This window comes from Cydia strobilella, chromosome 12 (assembly GCF_947568885.1).
Source record: "Cydia strobilella chromosome 12, ilCydStro3.1, whole genome shotgun sequence".
Classification (NCBI taxonomy): Eukaryota; Metazoa; Arthropoda; class Insecta; order Lepidoptera; family Tortricidae; genus Cydia; species Cydia strobilella.
The window spans coordinates 4447940-4474012 of NC_086052.1; the positions used below are offsets into that span (position 1 = coordinate 4447940).

The 26073-nt window shown below is 38.0% G+C and overlaps 2 protein-coding genes across 2 annotated transcripts in view; both read left to right on the forward strand.

The window, feature by feature from the left end:
* Positions 1 to 1962: 1962 nt before the first annotated feature.
* On the forward strand, positions 1963 to 12633 carry LOC134745848 (uncharacterized). The gene is made up of 8 exons (XM_063679939.1): positions 1963 to 2119; positions 3533 to 3668; positions 5034 to 5128; positions 7588 to 7732; positions 9621 to 9798; positions 10884 to 11119; positions 12149 to 12186; positions 12502 to 12633. The coding sequence occupies exons 1-8, from the start codon at positions 1967 to 1969 to the stop codon at positions 12631 to 12633; spliced, it is 1113 nt and encodes a 370-aa protein (XP_063536009.1). The 5' UTR covers positions 1963 to 1966.
* Positions 12634 to 12739: 106 nt separating this feature from the next.
* The window catches only part of LOC134745940 (fibroblast growth factor receptor 4-like), a 113858-nt gene continuing 100524 nt past the window's right edge, over positions 12740 to 26073 (forward strand). The window contains exon 1 of the mRNA XM_063680081.1: positions 12740 to 12879. The gene's annotated coding sequence lies outside the window, so the exon portion shown is untranslated. The remainder of the gene's footprint in view (positions 12880 to 26073) is intronic.

Below are 26073 nucleotides of genomic sequence, written 5' to 3' on the forward strand. Positions count from 1 at the left end.
GCGGATAGAATCCAGAGCGCTTGTAGATTCGTAGTTCGATGTACCCGATAAAGCAAGCAAAGCCGTGCACTAAAGCTAACCTCTAGACTAGAATGACCTCTAGAGAGCGCCGTGTTCAATTTGTTATAACGACATGCGGATACTTCAGACGATTCGAATGACACATCGTTTGTCAAATTATAATGAGTACTTTAGAAGTTATAAGGGAACAAATGAATCTACATACATACATACATACATACATACCCACATACATACCGGTCAATAATCATAACCCTCCTTGATATCGAGGTATCTATGGATAGCCATAGATACTCCACACGTATGGGTTTGATGAAAAAAATTTTTTTTGAGTTTCAGTTCTAAGTATGAGGAACCCCCAAAATTTATTGTTTTTTTTTTCCTATTTTTGTGTGAAAATTTTAATGCGCATATTAAATCACATTTAGAAACGGGTCTATCGCGAATTTATTTTGTTACCTTTATTTACCGACGTTTCGACACAGGTTTCACTGGTCGTGGTCGCGGCTAACTGACGTCCCAGCAAAATGTCAAAACAGAGATTTGTGTGACTACCCCACGAAAAGTGCATTTAAAGTTCGAGGTAGACATCACATTTTCAATTGTGTTGTGTGTCGGACTATTGACAATAAATTACTTTTATGTGTAGTGGGTGGTTTGAAAATGTGATGTCTACCTCGAACTTTAAATGCACTTTTCGTGGGGTAGTCACACAAATCTCTGTTTTGACATTTTGCTGGGACGTCGAAACGTCGGTAAATAAAGGTAACAAAATAAATTCGCGATAGACCCGTTTCTAAATGTGATTTAATATGTGTTTAAACCGCGAAAGTTTTAAATGTTAATCTTAATGCGGTTCACAAAATACATCTACTCACCAAGTTTCAACAGTATAGTTCTTATAGTTTCGGAAAAAAGTGGCTGTGACATACGGACGGACAGACTGACAGACAGACAGACAGACATGACGAATCCATAAGGGTTCCGTTTTTTGCCATTTGGCTACGGAACCCTAAAAACTAGTTAAGACCTAACGAGAATTATGGGCCAATTCGAACAATGATCTAAATATCAACTCTACTATCCACTAGATATGAAACAGAAACGATAACAATCGTGTCAAATTCGACATTTCTGCGATTCCGAATGTCCTCTTGAACGATCTCTTTAAGATTTGCGTAAGATATTACTTAGACATCTAAAGGATATCTAATGGATATCCCGAAACGTTACAATAATTGTAGCGTGAAATGACAATTGGTTTCTCGAATCGAACTGCAAAAGATAACTAGTTGAGAACTAACTAACTCATCTATTAGATCTCATATTGTTCTCGTATCTAGTAATTATCCGGTTATAATTCCAACAATCCAACAGTTCAGTAAATCAGTACGCAATTACAAGTACTAGTTTACCGTTGTACAAACGAATCGTCGATCTATTCGCGTACAATTCACGCTATTTGTTTATCTTATCTCCGATATCCGATTGACATCAACCCATCCCAGTAAGAAACGAAGTAAATCCAACTCAATTTGAAAAATCTCAACACAATTGTATACTTTATTTCAATGGCTTAAAACCCATTTATGTTTGTTACTTATTGGTATTGCGTTTGTTTTAGTCTGTTTTTGGTTATTAGGACAATCAAGTGCCCCATTATCGTCATATTGGACGGAAAATTGATAACTTCAGTTGTTTTTAGCAGCAGTAAATTGATATACTATATTTTAGTAAACGCGCGTTTAAACGTAAAACTTTAACTAATAGTTTTTGCCTAAAATTTAGTTCTTAGTGTTGTGAAAATAATATTTAAAAATTGTGTAATACAAGATAGCATGAAAATCACAGGATTAAAATACAAGTGCCTTACTTATTCCCTTTGTTATTCATTGACTCGATTCGCCGAATTATTATAAGTCTGTGTGATGCCAATGTGTTAAATATGTGCAAAAGTGTGTTGTGTCTCAGTGTCTGTTTGTTTACATTTTCTGGCATGGCCACGTGGTGTCTAGGTCTGCAGGACTATTCGGGGTTTCCCGGTAATTATGGACAGAGAATAATTCCCGGATTCCGCCCGCCTCACCCGATCTACTTTGTGAGTTCCATAATTTTGCTACAGGATTCTTAGTATTTGCCATTTTGGTGCTAAATAATTACTTTACATATAAAATGACGTAATAAATAGGCGATCCATGACTTTAACGAGGTACAGTGTAAAAAATACGCGTGGCTAAATACATATTCTTTTTCCTAGAATATTAAATTCCTCAGACATCGGTGCCATCTGACATAAATATTAGAGTCGCGTTATTCATATAATTGTCTTCCAATCTAACAAATCGTTGATACCGACCGTTTGTCCCTATCCGTCATTTCGACATTTCTGTTTACTATAAAAAGAAAAAATAACAGAAGTTTATAAGAGGTTGGCAGATTAGCATTAACGGCAATAAACACACAAACTTAACCAAATATTGGCAGCCTTACTCACACATAAAAGGTGAGTAAGTTTACGCTCACGATTAGATTTCTAGCTTTGAATAAAATTTACGCGCTCGTTTGTCTAGATCAATCGCGATCGTAATAAGCCGAACGAAGGAAAATATACATCAATTGTCTTGTTTTAATAAAATACTGAGCCTATCGCCTCAAGAGAACCATTATAATATATCCTCCTAAGTCCCGACTTCCCGAGTTCCTTTTAAAGACAAAAAAAAATTGAACTATACATAATGAAATAAAAGAAGGTAAATAAACAAATGCATAACTGCAAATATGACGGTCTTAGGAGGATAACGAGGATATTCAATGACGTATAGGTAGTTGTTATGGACCTCGAGGTGACAGTAAGCTTGGTTTCTTTTTTCATAATTTTAATCGAACTTTTGGGGCAAAAAAGACAAATTAGAAACTAAACCTAACCGATATACTGGAAGTTGGAAGCCTAAATAATACGGTTAGCGTTCGAAATAAGTTCATCGTAATCGCTAATAACGTGCGTACGAGCAGATGCTATTGTTAACAATATACATCATCATCATCATCATCATCATCATCATGTCAACCGATAAACGTCCACTGCTGGACTTAGGCCTCCCCCAAGGTTCGCCACGCCGACCGATGCTGTGCCGCTCGCATCCACCGAACTCCCGCGACCTTCACCAATATACATACAAAGATAGAATAGATACATGTACATTGTACAGTCGCTATTTGAGTCTATCTGTATATTTGAACCAATGGACTAATATACTACTATTTGTTGATCGCTACACACTACCGCGATCACTTAACATTGTAGTCAGTGAGTCATTGTAGACATGCTTTGCTCGTAAAATACTGTAGAGTCAGCAAATGTATTGACTAGGGGTGCTACGCGAATAGTTTTGCTGACTGTACCTAGGTCACTTGTTTCTGACCACTATGTCACGCTTGTATTTCCGTCTTCTATTAAATTAGTTTAAATTCAGGACTCAGCAATTAAATGTTTAAATGTTGTTGTTCACAGGGCGGCCCGGGTCCTCCAGATCCTCACTACCCAGTCCATCATGTTGGTCCAGCGAGGAACCTGGCAGCGATTCCACTGCCGCTCAAGGAGTCCGACCATGAGCTCATGTTCAACGTGTCCTGGCTTCCTCCCTTAGGTGAGCCCCTGAGTCCCCTGACCCACACTGGGGTAGTGCTGGTCCAGCTAGGAACCTGGTAGCAGTTCCAGTTGGTGTCAGACCATGAGCTCATGTTCAAACAGTCCTGGTTACCTCCCTTAGGTGAGACCCTGACCCTCACTACCCCAACATGCTGCAGGTAACCCGAGGAACCTGGTAACAGTTCCCCTGCCGCTTTCTTGGTATGCCTGTGCCGCTGGTCACTGGTGTCGCTTACGCTGCGTCTTACGTAGGCGCAATAAACAATTTTGAATTTTGAATTTTTGATTTTATTTTAAAGAGGGGGAAAATTTCAAACTCTAATTACCAGGTCAAGTGGGATATCATTTTTTTAAATCTTTATTAAAGAGCTTTATCGCTTAGCGATTTTGTCGCTCCATATAGTCATCATACCATCACACTCACTTGCGATTACTAAGGCCTATATTTACTAGCTTAAACAGTGGGATATCATTTGAAACAGCTCAAATTGAACATTACAAAGCATTTTTAAAATTTTTTTCGTAGTGAAAAAAAAATGGAGTTATGAAGGGAAATGTAAAAAACATTCCCCCTCTTACCTCCGAAGTTTACCAACCAAAAATTATGAAATTTTTACATAATAATAACATTATCATAAATATTACAGGAAAAATATAATCCCACTTATATCTAGAAAACTTTTTTTTAATTATCAAAAAACATTTATTTTCAATTTAAGCCCCTTTGCGGGTATGTAATATAATTGAAATTTATATGAAAAATAAACTCGATAAACACCTTCTTTCAAATAAATAAAAAATTGTTGAAATCGGTTCACATGATAAAAAATTATCCCTGAAAAACCAACGTACATACAGGCCGCGCAAGTTAGTTAGCCAATTTTCCGATAGATGGCGCTGTAAACAATTATGCTTAGCTATTACAATTGTGCTTCTGGTCAAATCCTTCGTCATTATAGTTACATGAGAAAATTTAAGTTTCTACGGAACCCTCGGGGCGCGAGTTGAAAGAACTCGCACTTGACTGGTTTTTAGGGTTCCGTACCCAAGGGGTAAAAACGGGACCCTATTACTAAGACTCCGCTGTCCGTCTGTCCGTCTGTCTGTCACCAGGCTGTATTTCATGAACCGTGATAGCTAGACAGTTGAAATTTTCACAGATGATGTATTTCTGTTGCCGCTATAACAACAAATACTAAAAACAGAATAATATAAATATTTAAATGGGGCTCCCATACAACAAACGTGTTTTTTTTTGCTGTTTTTTTCCCTAATGGTACGGAACCCTTCGTGCGCGAGTCCGACTCGCACTTTACTGGTTTTTTTTAAAGTGTGATTCTAATTGCTACATTTTTTGTTGCAGGGCCGCCGGCTTTTGACTATTCCCTGGAGGTACACAGTGAGACTGACACTGAAGACTGCAGGATGACCATGTGTTATGAATACAACATTCCTGGGGTAAGCCACCTCTTAAGCTGCTTTTCCACTGATGCTATTGGTTGATACCTGCTCGTCTCCTCTTATCTCCTCTCGTCTTCGCCTCATCGGCCATTGACTGAGTGAGATGTTTTTTTTACATTCTTAATAATAATAATAATAGTTCTTTGTTTACAGGTAAATGTATTACACTTTTTTACATTCTTAATGGACTAAATAAGTTTTTTGTCATATGGATAAGCTTTCGTAATATATTTCAATTCGCCCATTCTACCTGCGGGGGTAGCACGGTCGCATTTTTATCGCTTGTCACCAATGTAAGTGCGAAAGTGACGGGCATAGTGATAGACGACTAAAATGGAACCGATGCTGCGCCCGCTGGTAGCTACAACTTATCAGCATGTGTAATAACGTAGGCTCACCGATAATTCGCGTTTTACAAGCAATTTTTTGGTAATCAATGTCAAGAGATAAGCTATCTGCTATCTGTTACAATATCATCGACCACGCCACGTCATTAGATAACACGCATGCATTAAATACTAAAACCTAGGCATCAAAGTATTATAATTCGCTATTTGTGCTTAGGTACCGTAAAATGGGGTGAGCAGGAGCAAAACTGACATTCAAACCTCGATAACATTTTATTTTTACATATGCAAACTGAAAGTGTTCCGGACGTTTGTATTTTAGTTTTTATTTTATTCTGGGTAGTTCCATTTCATAACTTTGACGATAAACAGGAAAAACCATCTCACCCCGTAGTCCCTCGTAATTGGAGTGATATGGGTTTTCATACAAAGGTGATTTTGGAAGATTGTTGGATCGTTTTTTTATTATTATGAGTATTACTATAGCTCCATTTGAAATTGGAATACATTATTTTTGTAGCAGTAACCTTAAAATCCCATCTCACCCCCCTTTCATACCTTCTCTCCCCATTAATAACCCTACTCACCCCATTTGACGGTACCTACTTCTTTATTTAATACTTCTTTAAATAAATTTTATAACATGCTTACCAAATAATTTTTAGGATTCTGTACCCAAAGGGTAAAAACCTATTACTAAGATTAGACTCCATCACTGTCCGCCTGTCTGTCTGTCATCAGGCTGTATCTTATGAACCGTGATAGCTAGATAGTTGAAATTTTCACAGATTATGTATTTCTGTTGCCGCTATAACAACAAATACTAAAAAGTTCGGAACCCTCGGTGGGCGAGTCCGACTCGCTCTTGTCCGATTCAAACCTCTGTCACGTTCCAAATACCGATGCATTAGCTTTACCTTTGATATAAAACCAGAAGAATGAGATCATTTCAATGTCACTAAAATAAATAATCCGAATAAGTAGTCCGAAATAAATAGTAAATAAATAAGTAGTAAATTAATAGTCCGAATATTATATTTGTATATATGTGATTATATGTTATTTTTATTTTATTTTTGCTGTTGTATTTGTAGCACCGCCCACAATTTCTCTGCTTAGCCTTAAGGTTGACTGGTAGAGAATGCCTTATGGCATTAAGTCCGCCTTTTGTACTGTAAGGTTTTCTTTTGTGCAATAAAGATTAAATAAATAAATAAATAAGACTGTGAGTGAGTTCTGAGAGCTGTAGACTGTAGACCTCGCAAACCCTCTACCTGGCTTCACCATTTTGAAAAAAAAAGACGGAATCGATAAACAAATTCTATATAACTAATTATCGAACCTGCTCACAAAATTTCATGAGTACGGTTGAGAAATGCGACCGCGGTGTCAGCATGGTTGCATTTTATCACCTGTCACTATGCCTACCACTTTCGCACTTACATACTTGTTAGAACGTGACAGGCGATAAAAATGCTACCGTGCTAAGCCCGCTCTGTAGACGAGAACATCCGGACATACGAAACCATTATGTCCAAGCGAAACGGAGCCCTTCGCGAACGCTCCATCAATTAATTACAAGCCTCAGGCAGCTCTCGTAATGTTCTCTCTTTATTTATATAATCTCCCGGTCAATATAAGTCTATAATAATCTCTGTAAATATTAAGATAATAAAGTGAAATAAATTTAGTTATCAATTAAATGCGAGTTCACACAAGTTCAAATTCTCTAGTTCAATCAAATTCAATTTGTTGCGCTGTTTGCATTAACTTAAAGATAACAAAATATAATAACGTTTATATTATTTAAGGTTGTATCTGGCTGGCAGTTTCATCTTTGAAATGAACAGCAACCCGGTAGGTAAACTAACTAGAAATGGAACCTCAAAATGTACGCCTTTAATGATTTTATGTTTTCATACAAAATGGTTTAGTATTTTCCTGTACAGGTTGCATGGAATTCTCGTGAAATTGTGTTGGCGTGAGAGCGTATATACGAGATAGGGAACATGTAATAAGATACGCTGTTGTACCCAGCAATAGTATTATCTGTACCATACATACTGTCTTATCTGTAATTGTATGATTTACACCCCTTATTGTCACCAGGACGCTATGTGGTGGACAATTCCTGCGCATGCGAGCCCCGTCCCTGAAACTTGCGCAGTGCGACCAGGCTGCGCGTACAAAATAAGACTGCTCGCGCATCCGTGGGATGGCCGCACTGAGGCGACCCTGCGCACAGAGTTACATGGTAAGATCCTCCGTATCATCCTATAGCATTTTATAGTTTTTACATCGATGATTCCTGCGTGCCGAGCCCCGTCCCTGAAACTTGCGCCGTGCAACCGGACCAAAATAAGACTACTCGCGAATCCGTGGGACGGCCGGACTGAGGTAAATTTGCGTTCGGAGTTATCTGGTACGTATTCAGTACCTCATCAACTATAGATTTGACTCGAGATCTGCGCATTACGACAGGCTGCGCGTATATAATAAATTTGCGCACCCGTGGGACGGCCGGACTGGAGCTACTCTACCCCGGGTACGTAGGAAAGATATATGGATATCGTCACTACCCTATTATCAAGTAGACGTGACCTGAGACCTGCACCGTGCGTTTAGGATACGCGTTTAAATATGACTACTCGTACATGCACTTCATCATCTTCTAGCAATTGGTTGAGTTTATCAACAAACAGCATTCACCAAACCTTCTAAATTACGCGGCAGATTTCAACTAACTAAATGCTGTATTTGTGTTCATCCTTTCACAATGAATACGCAGTTCTCATACATCACTTGCTCTTTAAGTCCAGTCAAAGTTTGTAAACAAACAATGCTGAAATTACATAGCACTCGTCGCGATGCATTAGAATTTGTAGAACAGCTGCCAACGTTCGGTCGCGTGATCACATCAACATTTTTAATTGTAAAGATTTCAACGGCGTCGTAATTAAATAATTTCACTTTCTTGGATCCGGCCTCCCTTAGACTGGCGACTGTTTTGCGACTAGGGGTTTCGGTGTGTACGCCACACATATGCTCTTGTGGCACGGGCGTGGACCGACTGGGACACCATGGATTATCTTGTCAAAAAAGTGCCGGCCGTTTTTCAAGACATGCGTCGCTTAATGACATAATCCGTCGGTCTCTTGCCACCATCAATGTACCCGCTCTTCTTGAGCCAACTGGCATTATCAGAGATGATGGCAAGAGGCCCGATGGGATGTCCTTGGTTCCTTGGAGCTTGGAACGGATGTTGGTGTGGGATGCTACTTGCGTAGACACACTGGCACCATCCCACCTCCAACGGACTAATGTAAAAGCGGGCGGAGCGGCGGAAAGCGCCGAAATTTTAAAACGTAATAAATATAAGAGCCTCGGTAGAGAGTATCATTTCATTCCATTTGGAGTTGAAACTCTAGGTCCATGGGGTCCCAGCGCGCATAAGTTGTTTGCAGAAATCGCGAAGCGTCTGGTTGACGTAACTGGTGACCGAAGAGCTGGCGGCTTTCTCGCACAACGTATCAGCATTGCGATACAGCAGGGAAATGCCGCCAGCATCCTTGGTACAATGCCTCAAGGGCCTATTTTAGATTTAAGCTAGTTACTAATTTCGTTTACGTAGTACCACTGTATATATCTTGTATGTAAATAAATGTAGACAATGTTAATAATTTCTAATTTCTATTATTTTATATGTCTGCGTCTCGGAAGTTTTGTTATTAAAATTGTTATTAAAATTTCTATTATGTTTCAAATTTAAGCAAATTGGCTTTAGATAAAGATTCTGTACAATATCCTAGGTAACTGAAATAGCTATAAAAATGTCCTGCCACTTCTATTAAAAATGCGTCCTTGGAAGTAATTCACAGCAAACGCTCTAGCAACTGAATAACTTCAGTAGTTAAAGTTAAGGCGACACGGGCTGAAAACTGAGAAATTTCCGAATTTTCATAATCGAATTTAAGATTATCCTTGAATAATCATTCGCAAAATGATTCTTTGTCAACTAAGTTTATAAACTACTTATGGTATAATTATAAAATTATGTAAGTGAAACATTCCTTTAAATTATTCTTATTTATCTCACTACTTACCGACGTTCGGCCTGTTATTAAACTGTAATCTTGTTCCAGAATGTGTGTCAGGCGTATGCTCATGCGCACATGCTCCGCGCCTCCCCGCGCCGGTTGTGCGCGCCGAAACCGTCTTGGTTAAGGGAGACATGTTTGTTAACATCAGCTGGTCACTACCGCCCCCAACCTACCCACAGCGGCTGCCGAAGGGGCTGCAGAAACAATTCTATTTTGTCAGGTATTTATTAGTCATGTGCCTCGCACCTGAAGCTTAGAAACCTTCTTGGTTGATGTAGAGATGTTACAACACCTGCTACCCTGCTTCAGCATTACACGCCATATCAGCTTTGTTGTGAAACGGTTATTTAGCTTGTAAAGCCGCTGGCTGCATGCGCGAACAATAAAAGCTTCATTAAACTACGTGTATTCACATTTCCGTCAAGAAAAAAGGGGGAAATTTGAAAAATGTAGGCGCGAAAGGTTGACTCCCATAGAATATTTGAATTTCGCGTCTTTTTTACTGACAAAGTCGGTTTGCCAGAGTATATTACAGTCATCGCAGTGACTTTTTTTTACTGTTAGGGACCTAAGACCTAAGCTTAGCTTTTAGGGTTCTGTACCCAAAGGGTAAAAACGGGACCCTATTACTAAGACTCCGCAGTCCGTCTGTCCGTCTGTCCGTCCGTCCGTCCGTCTGTCCGTCTGTCCGTCCGTCTGTCCGTCTGTCCGTCTGTCCGTCTGTCCGTCCGTCCGTCCGTCTGTCCGTCTGTCACCAGGCTGTATCTCATGAACCGTAGATATTTGTTCCTGAGTCATGGGTGTTTTCTATGTATTTAAGTATTTATATATTATATATATCGTTGCCTGAGTACCCATAACACAAGCCTCCTTGGGCTTACCGTGGGACTTAGTCAATCTGTGTAAGAATGTGCTATAATATTTATTTATTTATTTACCGTGATAGCTAGACAGTTGAAATTTTCAGAGATGATGTATTTCTGTTGCCGCTATAATAACAAATACGAAAAACAGAATAATATAAATATTTAAATACAACAAACGTGATTTTTTTACTGTTTTTTTCCGTAATGGTACTAAACCCTTCGTGCGCGAGTCCGACTCGCACTTGGCCGGTTTTTTTTACCAATATGTGGGTATGTTTGTATCGTGTGTGCCGAGTTTGATATATATGAGGTGTCAATCGATTAATTAACATGACAAGATATATTCCAAATTCCAAACCAATTTTTTAATATTTAGTAGATTTATTTACGAGAAAAACCTTAGTCGGCTTAAAGATTTCAAACTTTTTGCTATTAACAGTATCGGTGAGCAGATGGTCTCCGACGCGCACCCATCGCCCTGGTTCGCCCACAAAATCACCAGGCACGTCGCAGCCTCAGGCCCTATCGCCCCCGGTGACGGCTCCCGCTACTATCTGCTGCCGACGGCCGAGAGAAGAGAAGAGAAGAGGTTGAAGGACGTGAAGCTGTTAGCCAGAGTCAGCGTGGTGGACGAGAGGAGGTGCATTGGCCCGGCAGGAAATGCTACAGCTTATGGTAAGAGAATAACCCCACAGAATCACCAGGCACGTCGCCTCAATACGAAAGTTATCGACTTGGCTACATTTTTATCATCATCGTCCATATCAGCCAGAGGACTTTCACTGCTGGACATAGGCCTCCCCCAAAGAGTGCCACAATGACCGGTCTTGCGCCACCCGCATCCAGCGGACTCCCGCGACTTTTACCAGGTCATCAGTCCACCTTGTGGGGTGTCTACCCATGCTGCGCCTTCCGGTACGTGGTCGCCGCTCGAGAACATGCTACATTTTACTGAGGCTTTAAATTTAATCAATACAGCTTTTAAGAAGTAGAAGTTTAAAGAGGTAGGTAGGGGGGGAGGGGTGTAGGTGTAAAGAGTTTTCTATCTAACGTACCTATGCCTATGAGGGTCCGACAAGGAAATTATTAGGCTTTAGTCTATTTATTTCCCAGCCGTCCTCTGTTGAAGTTCAATTCCAGCCCTGGGCACTGAAAGCCTGGGACCCTTTTTCTTTCGTAGGTACAAGTTTCGTAGGTACAATCACATCTAACATCTATTTTCGTTCGTAACTAACTGGGTTAGGTATGTACCTACTACCTACTGTTTAAGTACGCATGTCGGTTACGCTACGAGTATCTAGGCATGAAATTCGCAAACAGGTAGGTACTATGATAAATCCGTTTTTTACTCGTTGTATTCCCAAACAAGATCAAACCATAACACGTGCTATATTATTAGATAGATCACTCATTCGTGTGGTACATACATATATTACTTGTACAGTCGCCATCAGATATATCGGAGCGGCCAAGGTGCTCACAAATATCTGAACACGCCTCTATTGTCAACGCGCTAGGTGCGTGTTCAGATATTTTCGAGCACCTCGGCCGCTCCGATATATCTGATGGCGACTGTACAGCACAACGTCTTATTACGAAACCGTAAAAATAGTACGTATTAATCTTGGCTAATTTTGTTTACTCATATGAGTGAATGCTTAATATACGTTGTATCATTGCATGATGTAAATATTATTGTTTCAGATCCAGCAACAGTTGCTGAATCTGCAATTGATACTTATGTAAGTACTATATATTTACTTCGTTCAAGTTTACTTCTTGGTCAACTATTCAGCCTATTTTCACGTAACAAATTTTTACCAATGCTTAAGATAGGAATGCTTTGAACGAAAATGAAACGATTATAATGAAAATCACATACTTATAACGTTGTGTTTTTATATTTCTCGATAAATCAGCTAAGTAGCCTTAGTACAAGACAGTCATCCACATTTAGGTAGAATTTCGTGAATTCTGTTCAAGGGGCACTTTACGCGAATGTCGCTTACGTAATGCTTTTACCTTGCATGACAGCTACCTCAGTCAAATGCGCAAAGCTCGAGAACATACTGCCAATTTGTAAGCAAAGTCGGAAAATATTACCAGACCAAATATCAGATTTCTCAGCATTTTCAAAAATATTAGAAGACATTTTCGTGGATGTTCCTCAAGAAGACAAGAATTCTTAGGTGATTAGAATAATAATTCTTACTATATGTAAGAAATGAAGTCGAGATTATCATTACATTAGAAAATGACATATTTTTAGTGTCCCCTTTTTGTTGCCAGATACTATGGCTCATCTGGCTCACACTGGGCCTGCTTCTGATCTGCGTAGCGGGCTGCGTAGCGACCGGCGCCGGCGTCGTCAAGCGCGTTCTGCGCTCGCTGCGCCCCGCGCCCGTAGCGGGGTGCCCGCCGACACACGGCTGGGGGTGAGTACTTACTCGATAAGCTGGCTGTGCGAGACGCGGGTGACGTCATTACCACGCTAAAATAGAATTGAGCAGGACATGTTGCCAGGCAGCAATGGCAGGTGGACCAAAATGTTAACGGATTGGTGGCCGCTTTCTGACGAAAGGAGCGCCTGCCGTCCGTTAGCTCGTTGGGTGGACGACATTCTGAAGATGGCGGGGCACTTCTGGATTAGACGAAGAGAGGTCTTATGGTCAGCCGTGGACGACAGGAGGCTAAAATTATGGTGATGATTAAGCTGTCTACAACGTAAGGAAATGAATGTTTTGTTTGTTAAAAATGTGCTCGATTTTTTTTTTACTTTCCACGCAGCATTTACATGAACTGGACGGGCGTCGTTTCAATGTTCGACGTTTGACTCTACCTACCATTCCCCATGACTATTTATATCTTAGACCACTTGAATAATCTTATAGCTAAGTGTTTTGCTATAAAAATGGCATTATTGGATAACAGTTTTTTTTTTTTTTTTATCACAAAGCACACATCAATTTTCTTATAATTATATTCTTCGCCAAACTGCCATTGCAGTTTGTTGGCGAGATAGCGCTCATTTTTACATTTTAAACATTTATGCACTTAAAAAACTAAACTTAGATACTATCCGAAAAGCGAACATGCATGGTGATAGTTTATGATGACTATTAAAAAAAAGATACTTGGAACTCCAGTGGCCGTCTAAGAAGTGTAACGCTCTTACGGTAGTCGCTACTGCTAGGGTCCCCTAGATCCATGGGAAGATTCGCTGACTATGGATGAGGTGGCTCAGTTGGCAGAGCGTTGCAGGTATCGATCCAGAGGCCGTGAGTTCAAGTCTCACCCAAGGTAGTAATTTTTCCACTTTTAAATTTATTCGAAGGTAATTTGTACTAAGTAGTAAGAGTATATTAGGACCGATGAATTCTCTCTTGTTTTAACAGTGCTAGACAGTACTTACATAATATAAGGTTTCTAATTAGAATTTAGGTGTATAATAGTGTTAAAATATTGAGATTATTGAGATATATTATGATTTATGAATCATTGTTGTGGTAGGTAATCTCACCTTTTCGTAATGTCCGAGCAGTATTCACGAGTGTTGAAATTGCACAAATAACTCAAATAGGCGTCACATTTATTAGCATAGGTCAATGGGGTTGGCCGGTCGAAGTATTAAGCAGATGGCGCCAACATAGCTTGCCCTGTTAATCCCTAGAATCGTGTCTATTTTTTGTTTTTTTTAATGGAATTTTATGGCCTGGATGCCAGCCCTTTAAGCCAAATCTCATATAAAAAGGGGAAAGCTATGATGGCGCGGAGTAATAGTTACATACATATGTAACTTTATGGTTAAAGTACAGATTAAAATTTCATAATTTAAACTTAATATACACTAGGGTGCTAAATACCTACCTATTGATTTATATAAACTGTTAAAATTTCTTCGTAGGAGAAAAAAAAGTCTTATTAATCACAATTTGGAACTCATCAATTACTTTACAGAAAGTATATTAACAAGTAGGTTTTAATAAGAATAAGTAAAAAAAAAAACGTTAACTTAGAATAAAAATCATCGTTACCTACGGGCCCATCCCTTTTGCGGCAGTCTCTCGATCATCATTAAAACAATATTAATTTCCGATTCAATTCTCTTTGGGAGACTTTTTTCTTTAATGGATATAGCGGTGTTTTTTCCTCTTTAAGAGAATTTCGAATACTTCATAAGCGCCTACTTGAATAATAAATCTTTATCTATCTTTATCTTTGATTGCCTTTTTTATAAAAAAAATCTGCCTTTGATGTCTAGACTTAAATTCAAATCCACTTTTTAGCATATTTAGAAAGTACCTGCCTAAAGGCCTATTAAAATCACTCAACAAAATTAAAAACATCTTTGGACACTTAAAAACTCATGGTAACGGTAAAAGAATAGATTTAAAAATAGGTAATTCAATATTTTTCGTAAAGCCACAGTAAGCATTGAAACTAATTATCTTCCATTGATTACCGATAGGCCTTTACAAATTTAATATTGCTTAGTAGTTCCTACTGCGTAACCATTAGACAGACATGTCAATTCGAACGATACACGATTACACTGACATCAGAATGATATTTGAATCATGTTATTTAGTTATCGTGCGTCTCGCCCGCGCCTATACCTACATGTACCTACTAGGTATAGTTAACGCTATCACTACTGAGCTCGTTCACTTACGTACTAACAATGGCATTCTGTTAAACAAAAGCCATTATTTCTTTTGTGCCTGAGCGCATGGCCTTTGTGCCTGAGGCTCACACACAATAGCCACTCGATCAGGCACAAAGGCCACGCGCTCAGGCACAAAATAAATAATGGCTTTTGTTTAACAGAATGCCATTATCAGTACAGGTAAGTAAACGAGCTCAGTAGATAGACCGCATACTATACCTACGGATAAGTAAGAACGAAATGCACGATAACTATAGTATGAATTTTCTCAAATGATTTTTACGACACACCCTAATCTGTTAAACAAAAGCCTTTGTTTCTTTTGTTCAGCGGTTATAGTTAACGCTATCTCTACTGAGCTCGTTCACTTACCTGTACTAACAATGGCATTCTGTTAAACAAAAGAAATAATGGCTTTTGTTTAACAGAATGCCATTGCTAGTACAGGTAAGTGAACGAGCTCAGTAGAGATAGCGTTAACTATACCAATGACTGAACGGGAACAAACTCCTTTAAAAAGAAATTTTACCGTCCTATTTGTATGGTTCAAATGTGTGTAACAGCTCATTCTGAGACCATACACAGGCCGATCGTCCTTCATTACCTAAATTCGTTATCTTAATATGAGCTGTTACATAAATTTGAACAGTAATATGTACTATCACGATAGTTTCTTTTTAACGACATGACTGCTTTGGCGCGCGCGCGACAAAGGCGCCTCTCCATAAAAGAAACAAAGGCTTTTGTTTAACCATAGAGTAACTTATACTAGAGCGGTACTGTCATAGTAAATTTTGTAACCACAGTAAATTCACTGCCATCTGTCGACACACTTTAAAACTAAAAATGAAGATTTATAAAAATACGATAAAATGTATTTAAATATGGATAAATGATTTTTTTTTTGCAGTAATTTTTTTTTATGATTTTGACCCATGTCCTTTCACTGATATGCGTTAAAATTGTTAAATAACAAACGAAACCGTCAACGCCATCTATACGACAGTAGGCCAAAGCTAGTAGCGCCCTCTGATCGAGAATTAAATTTTTCGTGATTTTCGAGGCACGTTTTTTCCTTAGACTGTATCCATCTATTACGGAGTTATATCTATCTTTGGTTTAACGGATTAGGGTCTGAGGCCTAAAAATCATTTGAAAAAATTCATACTAAAACATGATTCAAATATCATTCTGATGTCAGTGTACGTTCGAATTGGCCTGAGATTTAATTGAAATTATGCTTTATTATTGGGCATTTGTCGGACGTTGGCCAATCAATAGAAAGCGGGGAAAGTGATTTACTGGGAATTCATGTTTGCTGAAGTATTTCTTTACATCTTAGATGTTAGATGTGAAGCCAAATACTAAGTTATCACGTCAAGTTTGCGACAATTCTGAACCCCTAATTGTAAATTTCATTCGATAGCGTGACGTGACGCATTTGCGTTCCCGCTTGGCGTGCTGTTCAAAATCCCATACAAAATGAGACTTAACGCAAATGCGTACGTCGCGTCACGCTTACGAATGAAATTTACTCTAGGGATACTGTTAATTTCGCCTATTTGAATTTAAGAAGGTAACATCATAAGGGTCTAAATATTTATCAGTACGGTTTTTACTCACTATTATTTTTAGTCTCTTTTGGCGACATGTTTCGGATTCTTTGGGGACGTCGTGCACCAACCGCCGCGGACACTCGTGCCTGAGGATGGATTCCCAAAGAATCCGAAACATGTCGCCAAAAACTACTAAAAATAATAGTGAGTAAAAACCGTACTGATAAATATTTTGAAATATGTCTCACGATAGTTTAAGTGCGATCATAAGGGTCTCCCCAGATATATCAACGCGGAATCGGTAAAACCCGGTACGAAAAACCTTCATGTCTGCGCAATACATAGACATAGTATAGTAGTTATAGACATGAAACCAAGCGACCAGGGGTAAGAGAAAGACATATTCATGTATTGACAGGTTAATGTATGGCAGCATAATCCTTATTCTCTTTCACTCTTATAAATTTCGGTATTTCGCCATCGCCTCCTACCTATGCTGCCATAACCCGACCATGAAAAAAAACCCGGTCGGTTATAAGGACAAAGCATGGCACTATTTTCTCTTTCCTCTTATAGGAATCGCAATAAGACTATCTTTCTCTATCAAAGAGTGTCAGGCCCTTGGCGCAATAGGCGTTGGCCGATGCGAGCCGAGTCGAATGACTCGATTTTAAAATCTGATTGCTTCAAACCTGAGGATCTACCGCGTAAATCGAAATTTCGTTATCTGCCTCACCATCGCTCGTACTTTACAATTAAGTAGTTTATAAAACGCGACGCGATACGCGTCAATCTTCATTCATATCGTTCTTCAATCTAACCTAAAGTAAGTAGCATTATTACCTAATCTCACACTATATTTGTATTTCCAAAGCGATTGCTCATATCAATGGCATAACGCATTACCCTCCTTTCTTGCAAGACAGTCAACACAAAAAAGCAAGTCAGAAGCTAATCTGTTGGGTAAAGTGTAATTTCAGGACAATGTAGGTACACTAGGTCAAGAATCCAAGTGTTTTCTTATTTTTATTACGCATTTGGTCGCACGCTTACCCAGTTAAACTTCCTATAAAAACCGGCCAAATGCGATTCGGACTCGAGCAAGAAGGGTTCCGTACCATTACGCAAAAAACGGCAAAAAATCATGTTTGATGTATAACCCACTTAAAAAATTATTTTATTCTGTTTTTAATTAGTATTTGTTGTTATAGCGGCAACAGAAATTAATACATCATCGGTGTAAATTCCAACTGTCTAGCTATCACGGTTCATGAGATACAGCCTGGTGACAGACGGACAGACAGACAGACCGCGGAGTCTTAGTAATAGGGTCCCGTTTTTATTACCCTTTGGGTACGGAACCCTAAAAACCATAGGTATACTATATATTACTATTTTTATCTAAAACAAAAGTTGACCGAGCGAAGCGAAGCTCTCCGTTTCATCTTGTGCAAAAATGCTTTCGTTTGTCTTTCAGATAATATTTATAAGCAATTACAGATACTTTGAAAGTTCGCTCAAACCCTAATAAATTTAAAAGATTAACTCAGAACAGTTTAATTACAACTAAATATAAACTCTATTTGCAACTGAAATAACTTTTAGGGCTTTATATACGATCGGATGATTCATTTTAGTTCATTCTACAGAGACAAAAGTGATAGATTTTGAGCTCACTAATTTACAATATCTATTCACTTCGTACTTATGTAGTTATTCACTTCTTAGAAATATTTATATAATGTTATGATTATATTTAATGTAAAAAACATGTACGTATGCTATAATGATAATTATGATAATACTAACAATGTTTTATGGAATGTTTAGTTTTCCGAAATAAAGATATTTTGTTATTTTATTTATTATTTAGTTAGCATTCTGTAGAATAGGCTAAACGGGGGCTATTAATAAGTACTGTATAGTTTAAATCATTTCAACTGAGCTAATTCACTTACCTGTACTAACAATGGCATTGTATTATTACAATACTATTATCTGCTATTGTTCTCGTAGCCGCCAACCAGTTACTTACAAAATAAGTTAGAAGTGCATGGACTAAAAACATAATATTATATTCAATCTTTTGTGAAATAATATCCACCTTAGCCACTTTTGAGTGTCGACGGTTTTAAAATGCAAAAAAAGTTATGTTAGCCATTATTTAGTAAGTGTATTTTGTAGTCTATTGTTAATAAAATAGAGTCGTTAATTTATACTAATATTTCAAGGCGGTTATTATCTGCTTTTACTACGAGGTCATTATCCTAATTTGTGGTTTACCACTCAATGGTATTGTATTATTGAGACTCTTTGAGTAAACAAGCTCAATTCATAAAATTAACACTATACATGCTATACATTACAAGCCTGGGATGGGATTACCTTCGCAGCGCCTTGTACGTCTTTTTACTACGAAGAGAAGAATTTTTGCAATAAATCAAAAACGGCTGGACCGATTATATTCGCTATAGATTTAATTGAAAGTATTTATTAAGCTTTTGTTTTACGATTTTTTTTTCATATTTTTTGGACCCATGGTTCAAAAGTTAGAGGGGGGGACACATATTGTTTTTCTTTCAGAGCGATTATTTCCGAAAATAATCACTGTATCAAAAAATGGTTGTTGGAGACCCTTGTTCATTTAGAAAGACCTATCCAACGATATCCCACATTATAGAGTTAAAGCGAAAAAAAAAAAAACAAAAAAAAACAAAAAAAAAATGATTTTGTATGATACCCTTAAAAAAAATTAAATTTTATTTTACGACTTTTGGATTGGTTGATTTATACCTATATATCCATGCCAAATTTCAGCTTTCTAGCACTAACGATCACGGAGCAAAATCTCGGATAGACAGACGGACATAACGAAACTATAAAGGTTCCTAGTTGAGTATGGCACCCTAATAATTGACAGCAAGACTGACGACTGACTTTGTCGGTTTAAAATTAGGATTCGATGTGTACTTATACTACTTATAGTTAACGGCCAGTCAAAAATTTTCAGTTAAAATCGTCGCAGTCTCGATTTTCGCGACAGGATATAATAATATATTATATATGATTCTACAGAAATGAAAAGGTATTACAGATCATAACTCACAAGCAACCTATAAATAGCTTGAGTTGAATAATAATAACATTAATTAACCTGAGTAACTCATAGTTTCATCCTAAGTACACATTATTTTAATTTGCGTAATTCCTTCTAGCTTTCATATGGGATTGCTATTCAATAGGAAGGATTGTTAGTCACCATTGCATAACCACTAGAAATCTGCACATGTGGTGGAATACGGAATCGCCTGTTTACGCGGGTGATGTCATGGTGTTACCTAAATATAGGTAAATCTAGGTCCACTCCGTTTTAGTCAGTTTTATCATGTTACATCGGGTTGATTTATGGACTTTTTGGGCTTTTGGAACAATTTGTTAAGTAGTTTAAGCTAATCTGGTTGCTCAATATTTATACGCTATGAGATGTTCAGTTAGTGTAAACAAAACCCTAATGTTTAGATCAGTACAGTTTGACTCACTATTATTTTTAGTCGCTTTTGGCGACATGTTTCGGATTCTTTGGGAATCCTTCCTCAGGCACGAATGTCCGCGGCGGCGATGTTCCAAATGAATCCGAAACATGTCGCCAAAAGCGACTAAAAATAATAGTGAGTGAAACCGTACTGATCTAAATATTTTGAAATATGTCTCACGATAGTTTAAGTTCGAAAACCCTAATGCTTAATTAACTAAACTGTAAATTTGACTATTAAGTAATGTTAGCTGTAAAATCCATGCAAACATGCAAGGTGTAAATACTTCCTTTTCCACAGCACCGCAAGCACAGAGAATTGCCTTTACTGGCTATTTAAAATTCCGCAACTGTACCTATATATTAGTATATCCTATTTCTGACTTGCCGCACGATTTTGAAAAAGACTTTGAGACCTCCCGTTTCAATTATTATTAATTTTTAATTAGCATTAAAAAGGTTATACGACAGACCGCTCTCTCGGCCTTCTCCTTAGGACAAGAATCTCCACAGTCTGCAATTTTTGTACCTGCGCTAATATCCACATCATTACAACGGTTTCTGAAGATTCTGACCAGAAAGCACGTAATTAAAGCTTATTGAGGGCCATCATACACTGCCTTTTCCGGTTCGCGATCGCTCAAGAACCTTTATTATGCCCCAGTACACATCAGACGAATATTACGCCACTAGAAACAATATAAAAAGCAACAGCATCAAAGATACAGCGTCCGAAACATCAATTTACTTTTACTATCATAATGCAATATCAGGGCAGTCAAAAGGTGTTAAGATTGCACCATTATAGACTATTTCAAGCTACCTTCTAACATTTCCTTTATCTTTAAAAATAAACCTTAATTGTCACGAAACAAGGTTGCATTTTACTTTAGTATTTCTCTGAGAAATGACGTTTGGAAAGTTAAAGTTAGGATGCACTCTTAAATTATTGAACATAATGCCTCTTACGTTATATTGTACTGTGGTTAGGGTTATGAAATTGTTTTTTAGCATTGTTAGTAAGTAGATTGAGTGTCTAGGTTACCGAAATCTAGGTATTTGTTTCGACATTCAGAATGCGATGAGGAAAAATACGCATTACTTTTTTAGTCACAATGAAAATACACTCAATGGCAAATAATGGGTTAAGATTTTGTATAAAATTGTTTATAAAAAGTGACTCTTCTTGATTGTTTGTAATATCCGAATGAATAACGTAACCGAACTGACTCAATTAATCGATTGATGACCGATATAAATCGATTAACGTCACCGTAGACGATTTATCGAATGATATCATTATATACTGGTATATTTTGGAAACATCTCCGTCAGTTAAGAATCAATAGAGACTATTCTCTACGGTCTATGGCTTACCTAGTAATCGTCATGACCTGGTATCCAAACCAGTCTAATGGGTCAAACAAATTTCAGAAAAATCACTTCTGTGGACAGTACGCTAAATGTTAACGGACCCAGGTACCTACTTACAACATGTTGTTTTTCAGTTTTGAATTATTCAAAGTTTGTTTCACTACTTATATTGACCGGGATATGGATTATGGGCCGTGATTACCTTTTGTATTGTTTTCGAACTCCCGATATTGCAAAGATTCCGGTTTTGTTAACAATACAAAAGGTAATCACGGTCCATATCCCGGTCAATATAAGTCTAATGTTGTTATTGTTATTTGAGTCACAAATAATGAATAAAATGCCGCCTGTAAGGGTGCAGCGTAAAAATTAGCTTTGGAGTATCTTTGCAATGTCTACAGGAAAGGCGGGAACGAGTTAATCTTACAATAAAAAGTGGCCCAAATAGGCCCAGACAATGTACAGTGAACGAATTTGATTTTTGTGCCACTTCGTACCAATCTTATCATATCTAAAAGATCTCGCAAATATCTAAGTGCGATCGCGCAAATAAAAAAGATTATTCGCGCGTGTCAAGGCAGGCCAAGGCCGGCAGATGCCCTTCGCTTTTTTTTGCTTTTTAGGTTATGTATGCCGTTTGTGAGTTACTTAATAGAACGTGGAAATAACAATAAAAGCGGTTACTTACCGAAGCTTTTCTCGAAGTTTGCTAACTGCTGTCAGTTGCCAGTATTTACTTAGGTGATCTAAATCAGGTACATAAAAAGGATACTTTGAAATGGTTGGTTTTTATTGACCGAAGCGTTAGTGAAGGCCTCCGTTTTAACTCGGGCATTTTGCTTTCGTATGCCCGGATGTTCTCCTCTACAGGTCGCAATTCTTAACCAATTCTCGTGAAATTTTGTGACCAGATTCTACGATCAAATAGTTTTTCGTCGATTCAGTTATTTAATTATTTTAATGCGGAAATTGGCATAAAAGACTTAAGCGCCAATAGCGTCTATGGCGCTTAAGACCATTGTGAGTTCACTGTGATAACGACTCAACGAACTACTTATATTTATTTGTTTTACAAGGGGGAAACGTTGTTGTTTAACCGCTCGTGCTAATATTGACACCCGAGCAAACGAACCCTCTCTTATTACCCGTATTTAGTTTCTAGGTCGCCACTTTATTCCACGTAATCGTTTATCGCAGATTGTTAATTATCGTGAGCTTTGGCCAATAATTATGTTCAATTAGCCTGACAAGTCGCAAGGCGTTGCAATGCGTTATGTAACGGTAGTGCCCACGGGCTTTCTTGAACGCGCAGGTTTCATAATATGTGAAATTTTGTGGGAGAGAAGATTCAAAAAAAAGTACAAGTTTTTAGGGGGTGATCTGTGATATTAGTTAAAGGAAAAAGGGAAAAATTGACCGCCTCCGGCATGATTCGAACTTGTGTCCTTTCGGAACATCGGTCCCATGCCATCGCTCTTAAGAAGAAGCTTATTCCGTAGCTCAGTTGGTTAAGACTAGAGCGATAGAAAAATATAATAGGTAATAAAAAATCAAACAAAGGGGCATAGCTGTGGTTAACATACATCAAATTGCGTAAACATTTTTATTATAATGTTAATGGGGACTGCTTGTATGAAGAGGTCACGTGACTTCTCCCCCTTTCCTCTTAAGCGCCACTTGCACCATCCCACAAACCCGGGGTTAACCGGTTAAACCTGGAGTTACCATGGTTGCCAATTTGACACTGGGTTAACGGTTTAACCCCGGGTTAGTGGGGCGGTGCAAGTGGCCCTCCTAAGTTAAGAGTATTAAGAGGCTCTAAGCGCTCCATATTTTATAAAATATTTAGATCAGTACGGACGGTTTCACTCACTATTATTTTATAGGTATTTTTTACAGAAATAACACACACTTGTATTTGTGTGTGTTTGTATGTATAATAAGTTTCTATCTCCACATTAGTTCCCTTAAACTTTAGAGACGCAACTTTTTCACTTCGTTTATCTTCTTTTTCTAAAATATAAATAAAAACCGGCCAAGTGCGAGTCGGACTCGCGCACTGAGGGTTCCGTACTTTTTAGTATCTGTTGTTATAGCGGCAACAGAAATACATCATCTGTGAAAATTTCAACTGCCTAGCTATCACGGTTCATGAGATACAGCCTGGTGACAGACAGACGGACAGACGGACAGCGGAGTCTTAGTAATAGGGTCCCGTTTTTACCCTTTGGGTACGGAACCCTAAAAAGGAAGCATTCAGTTCCTTCCAACTAGATATTTTATAAGACTTAAAAAGAACTTTTCTATAGGAACTATAGTAGGTAATTGCATGGTTTGTACATACGTTAGAAGGAGGAAAGTTACGAGGACTGGTCTGAAAGTTGTTAGCTGCTCCGGCTCTATTCATGCGGTTTGAACCTTATTTTATACTATTGTGAGGGATATTTCAATGCTAAGCATTGAAGGAATTGAATACTCCCTTTTAATTATATTTTAGAAAAAGAAGAAAACCTTTCTGGTCCTGATGATAGGTACTCTTCGAGAACCTAAAAATAAATGAAGCGAAAAAGGTGCGCCTCTGAAGTTATAAGGGCTGTAGGGAATAAATGTTGCCATAGAAACTGATATTTACGATCAAAAGAGATATCTATTTACGGAAATTTTATTTATTTAATAAGACTTCCGCGTATTTCGTTTGGGTTGCTTAGTTACTTGCTATAAACAAAATTTAAACCTACAGAAATAACACACATTATACACTTAAATACCTATAAAATATGGATTAATACTCTTAAGAGGAAAGAGGGAGATATAATGAGTTATGTTATGGCCATATTTTTTTTAAAACTAATGCATTTTTTGTTTATTATATATTTTTTTACTTTTACTGAAAGCTTTTTTGTACTTCCTAATATAAAAGTCAGTCATAGGAATTGGACGTGTATGGTAGCTCGTCCACACTTTGTCATTGCTAAGTAGTACAATTAGTACTAGTAAGTACAAGGTTATCTTGGTCTAACTCCACAATACCACGGGAAACGGATTGTAAACGTGAATAAGCAACTAACGGCAAGTACTAAAACTGTCTTCACATAAACCACACCTTAAGGGCCCGTTGAAAACAGTTGTTACACACACGGACGGACAAATTGACGGCTCAATACGTTAGCGATAGCGATCGGATGGCACCTGGACGGAAAGCAGTTCATTGTTTCAACTCAACTGGGGATTGTGATTTGTGTTCAGATTGGTGACTGAGCGCTTCACCCCGGGCGAACTAATGGACGTGTGGCGAGCACTGGCTGATGCGCGCAATCGCGCAGGCTTGTCGAGCTGTCTTGTGTGTCAATGCTTTGTCACGTCAAGTAAAAATTATCTCTTAGATATCTTCTGTGTATTGTATTGTGTGAAAGAAAATAAAAAGTAGTCAAGATTGAAGAACGGTTTTATTATTGCTAACCGAAGATCACCACTTGTTCACGACTTCCACAGACGTAAGCAAGCAACAGTTTTTTATGAGCAAATTTTATGTTAAAGGAAACACAGACGTACCTATCTGCTTGATAAAAATTTTTATGAGCAAGTTCGAATAAGCTCTCGGCACAAAGCACGAGAACGTCAGCTGCCGTTCTTGTCGTGATTGGGAAACGGGAGCCTCCAAAACATTTAGAAGATAAATTAAATTAATTTATTCCCTATTGGGAATTTGTGAAATATAGATAAACCTATTTTTAACTTGTACTTTAAAGCGCGACTTAAATTGTCGCTGCTAGTCTACACTGCACCACAGCAAATGCTGAGATCATCCCTTTTGTCACACTGTCTGTTACTTTCTTGTTTACTTTTTAGGAAACTGTTTATTTATTTTTCTGTTTTATCTTCTTGCATGTGTACGATTATGTGTGGCAATAAACCATTATTCTAGTCTATTCATAACTTATTAATATTACGTCTGTCACTTTCCTGACATGGGATACTGTTATATTTTATATGTAAAAATATGGATTACGTGATAAATTTGAATTTTCAAACTTCTGCTAAATGAGGACGGAATCGACACATGCGTTTCTTTACGTCGTTTACTTATATGTGTCAAGTAATACTGGTTGACTTTAAATCAAAACAAAACGTATTGAGAATTAGACTTTCCGGCTCCTATATTTACGTAAACTTTCTCGCAATGATCGATCATTATACTTTTATGCAATACTGACCTGGAAAACGGAAGATGCGAAATTGATATCTCAACCTAAATCTGAAATTTAGCTCGTCAAACAATGCAGATTAAGTAAGATAAGTTTGGTGAAGTACTTATTTTTTTTTATACTACGTCGGTGGCACACCAGCATACGGCCCGCCTTATGTTAAGCGGTCTCCGTAGCCTATGTACGCCTGCAACTCCAGAGGAGACATGCGCGTTGCCGACCCTAACACCGCACCCTCGTTGAGTTCAAAGTTCAAAGTTCAAAGTGTTTTTATTTGTGAGTATATGTCAAACTGA

Bases quoted from the DNA above. Each gene is read 5' to 3' on its own strand.
- LOC134745848 (XM_063679939.1), top strand. From the start codon at position 1,967: ATGTGCAAAAGTGTGTTGTGTCTCAGTGTCTGTTTGTTTACATTTTCT. The intron at 2,120-3,532 runs GTGAGTTCCATA...TGTTGTTCACAG, and splicing joins CGCCTCACCCGATCTACTTT to GGCGGCCCGGGTCCTCCAGA. The intron at 11,120-12,148 runs GTAAGAGAATAA...TTATTGTTTCAG, and splicing joins AGGAAATGCTACAGCTTATG to ATCCAGCAACAGTTGCTGAA.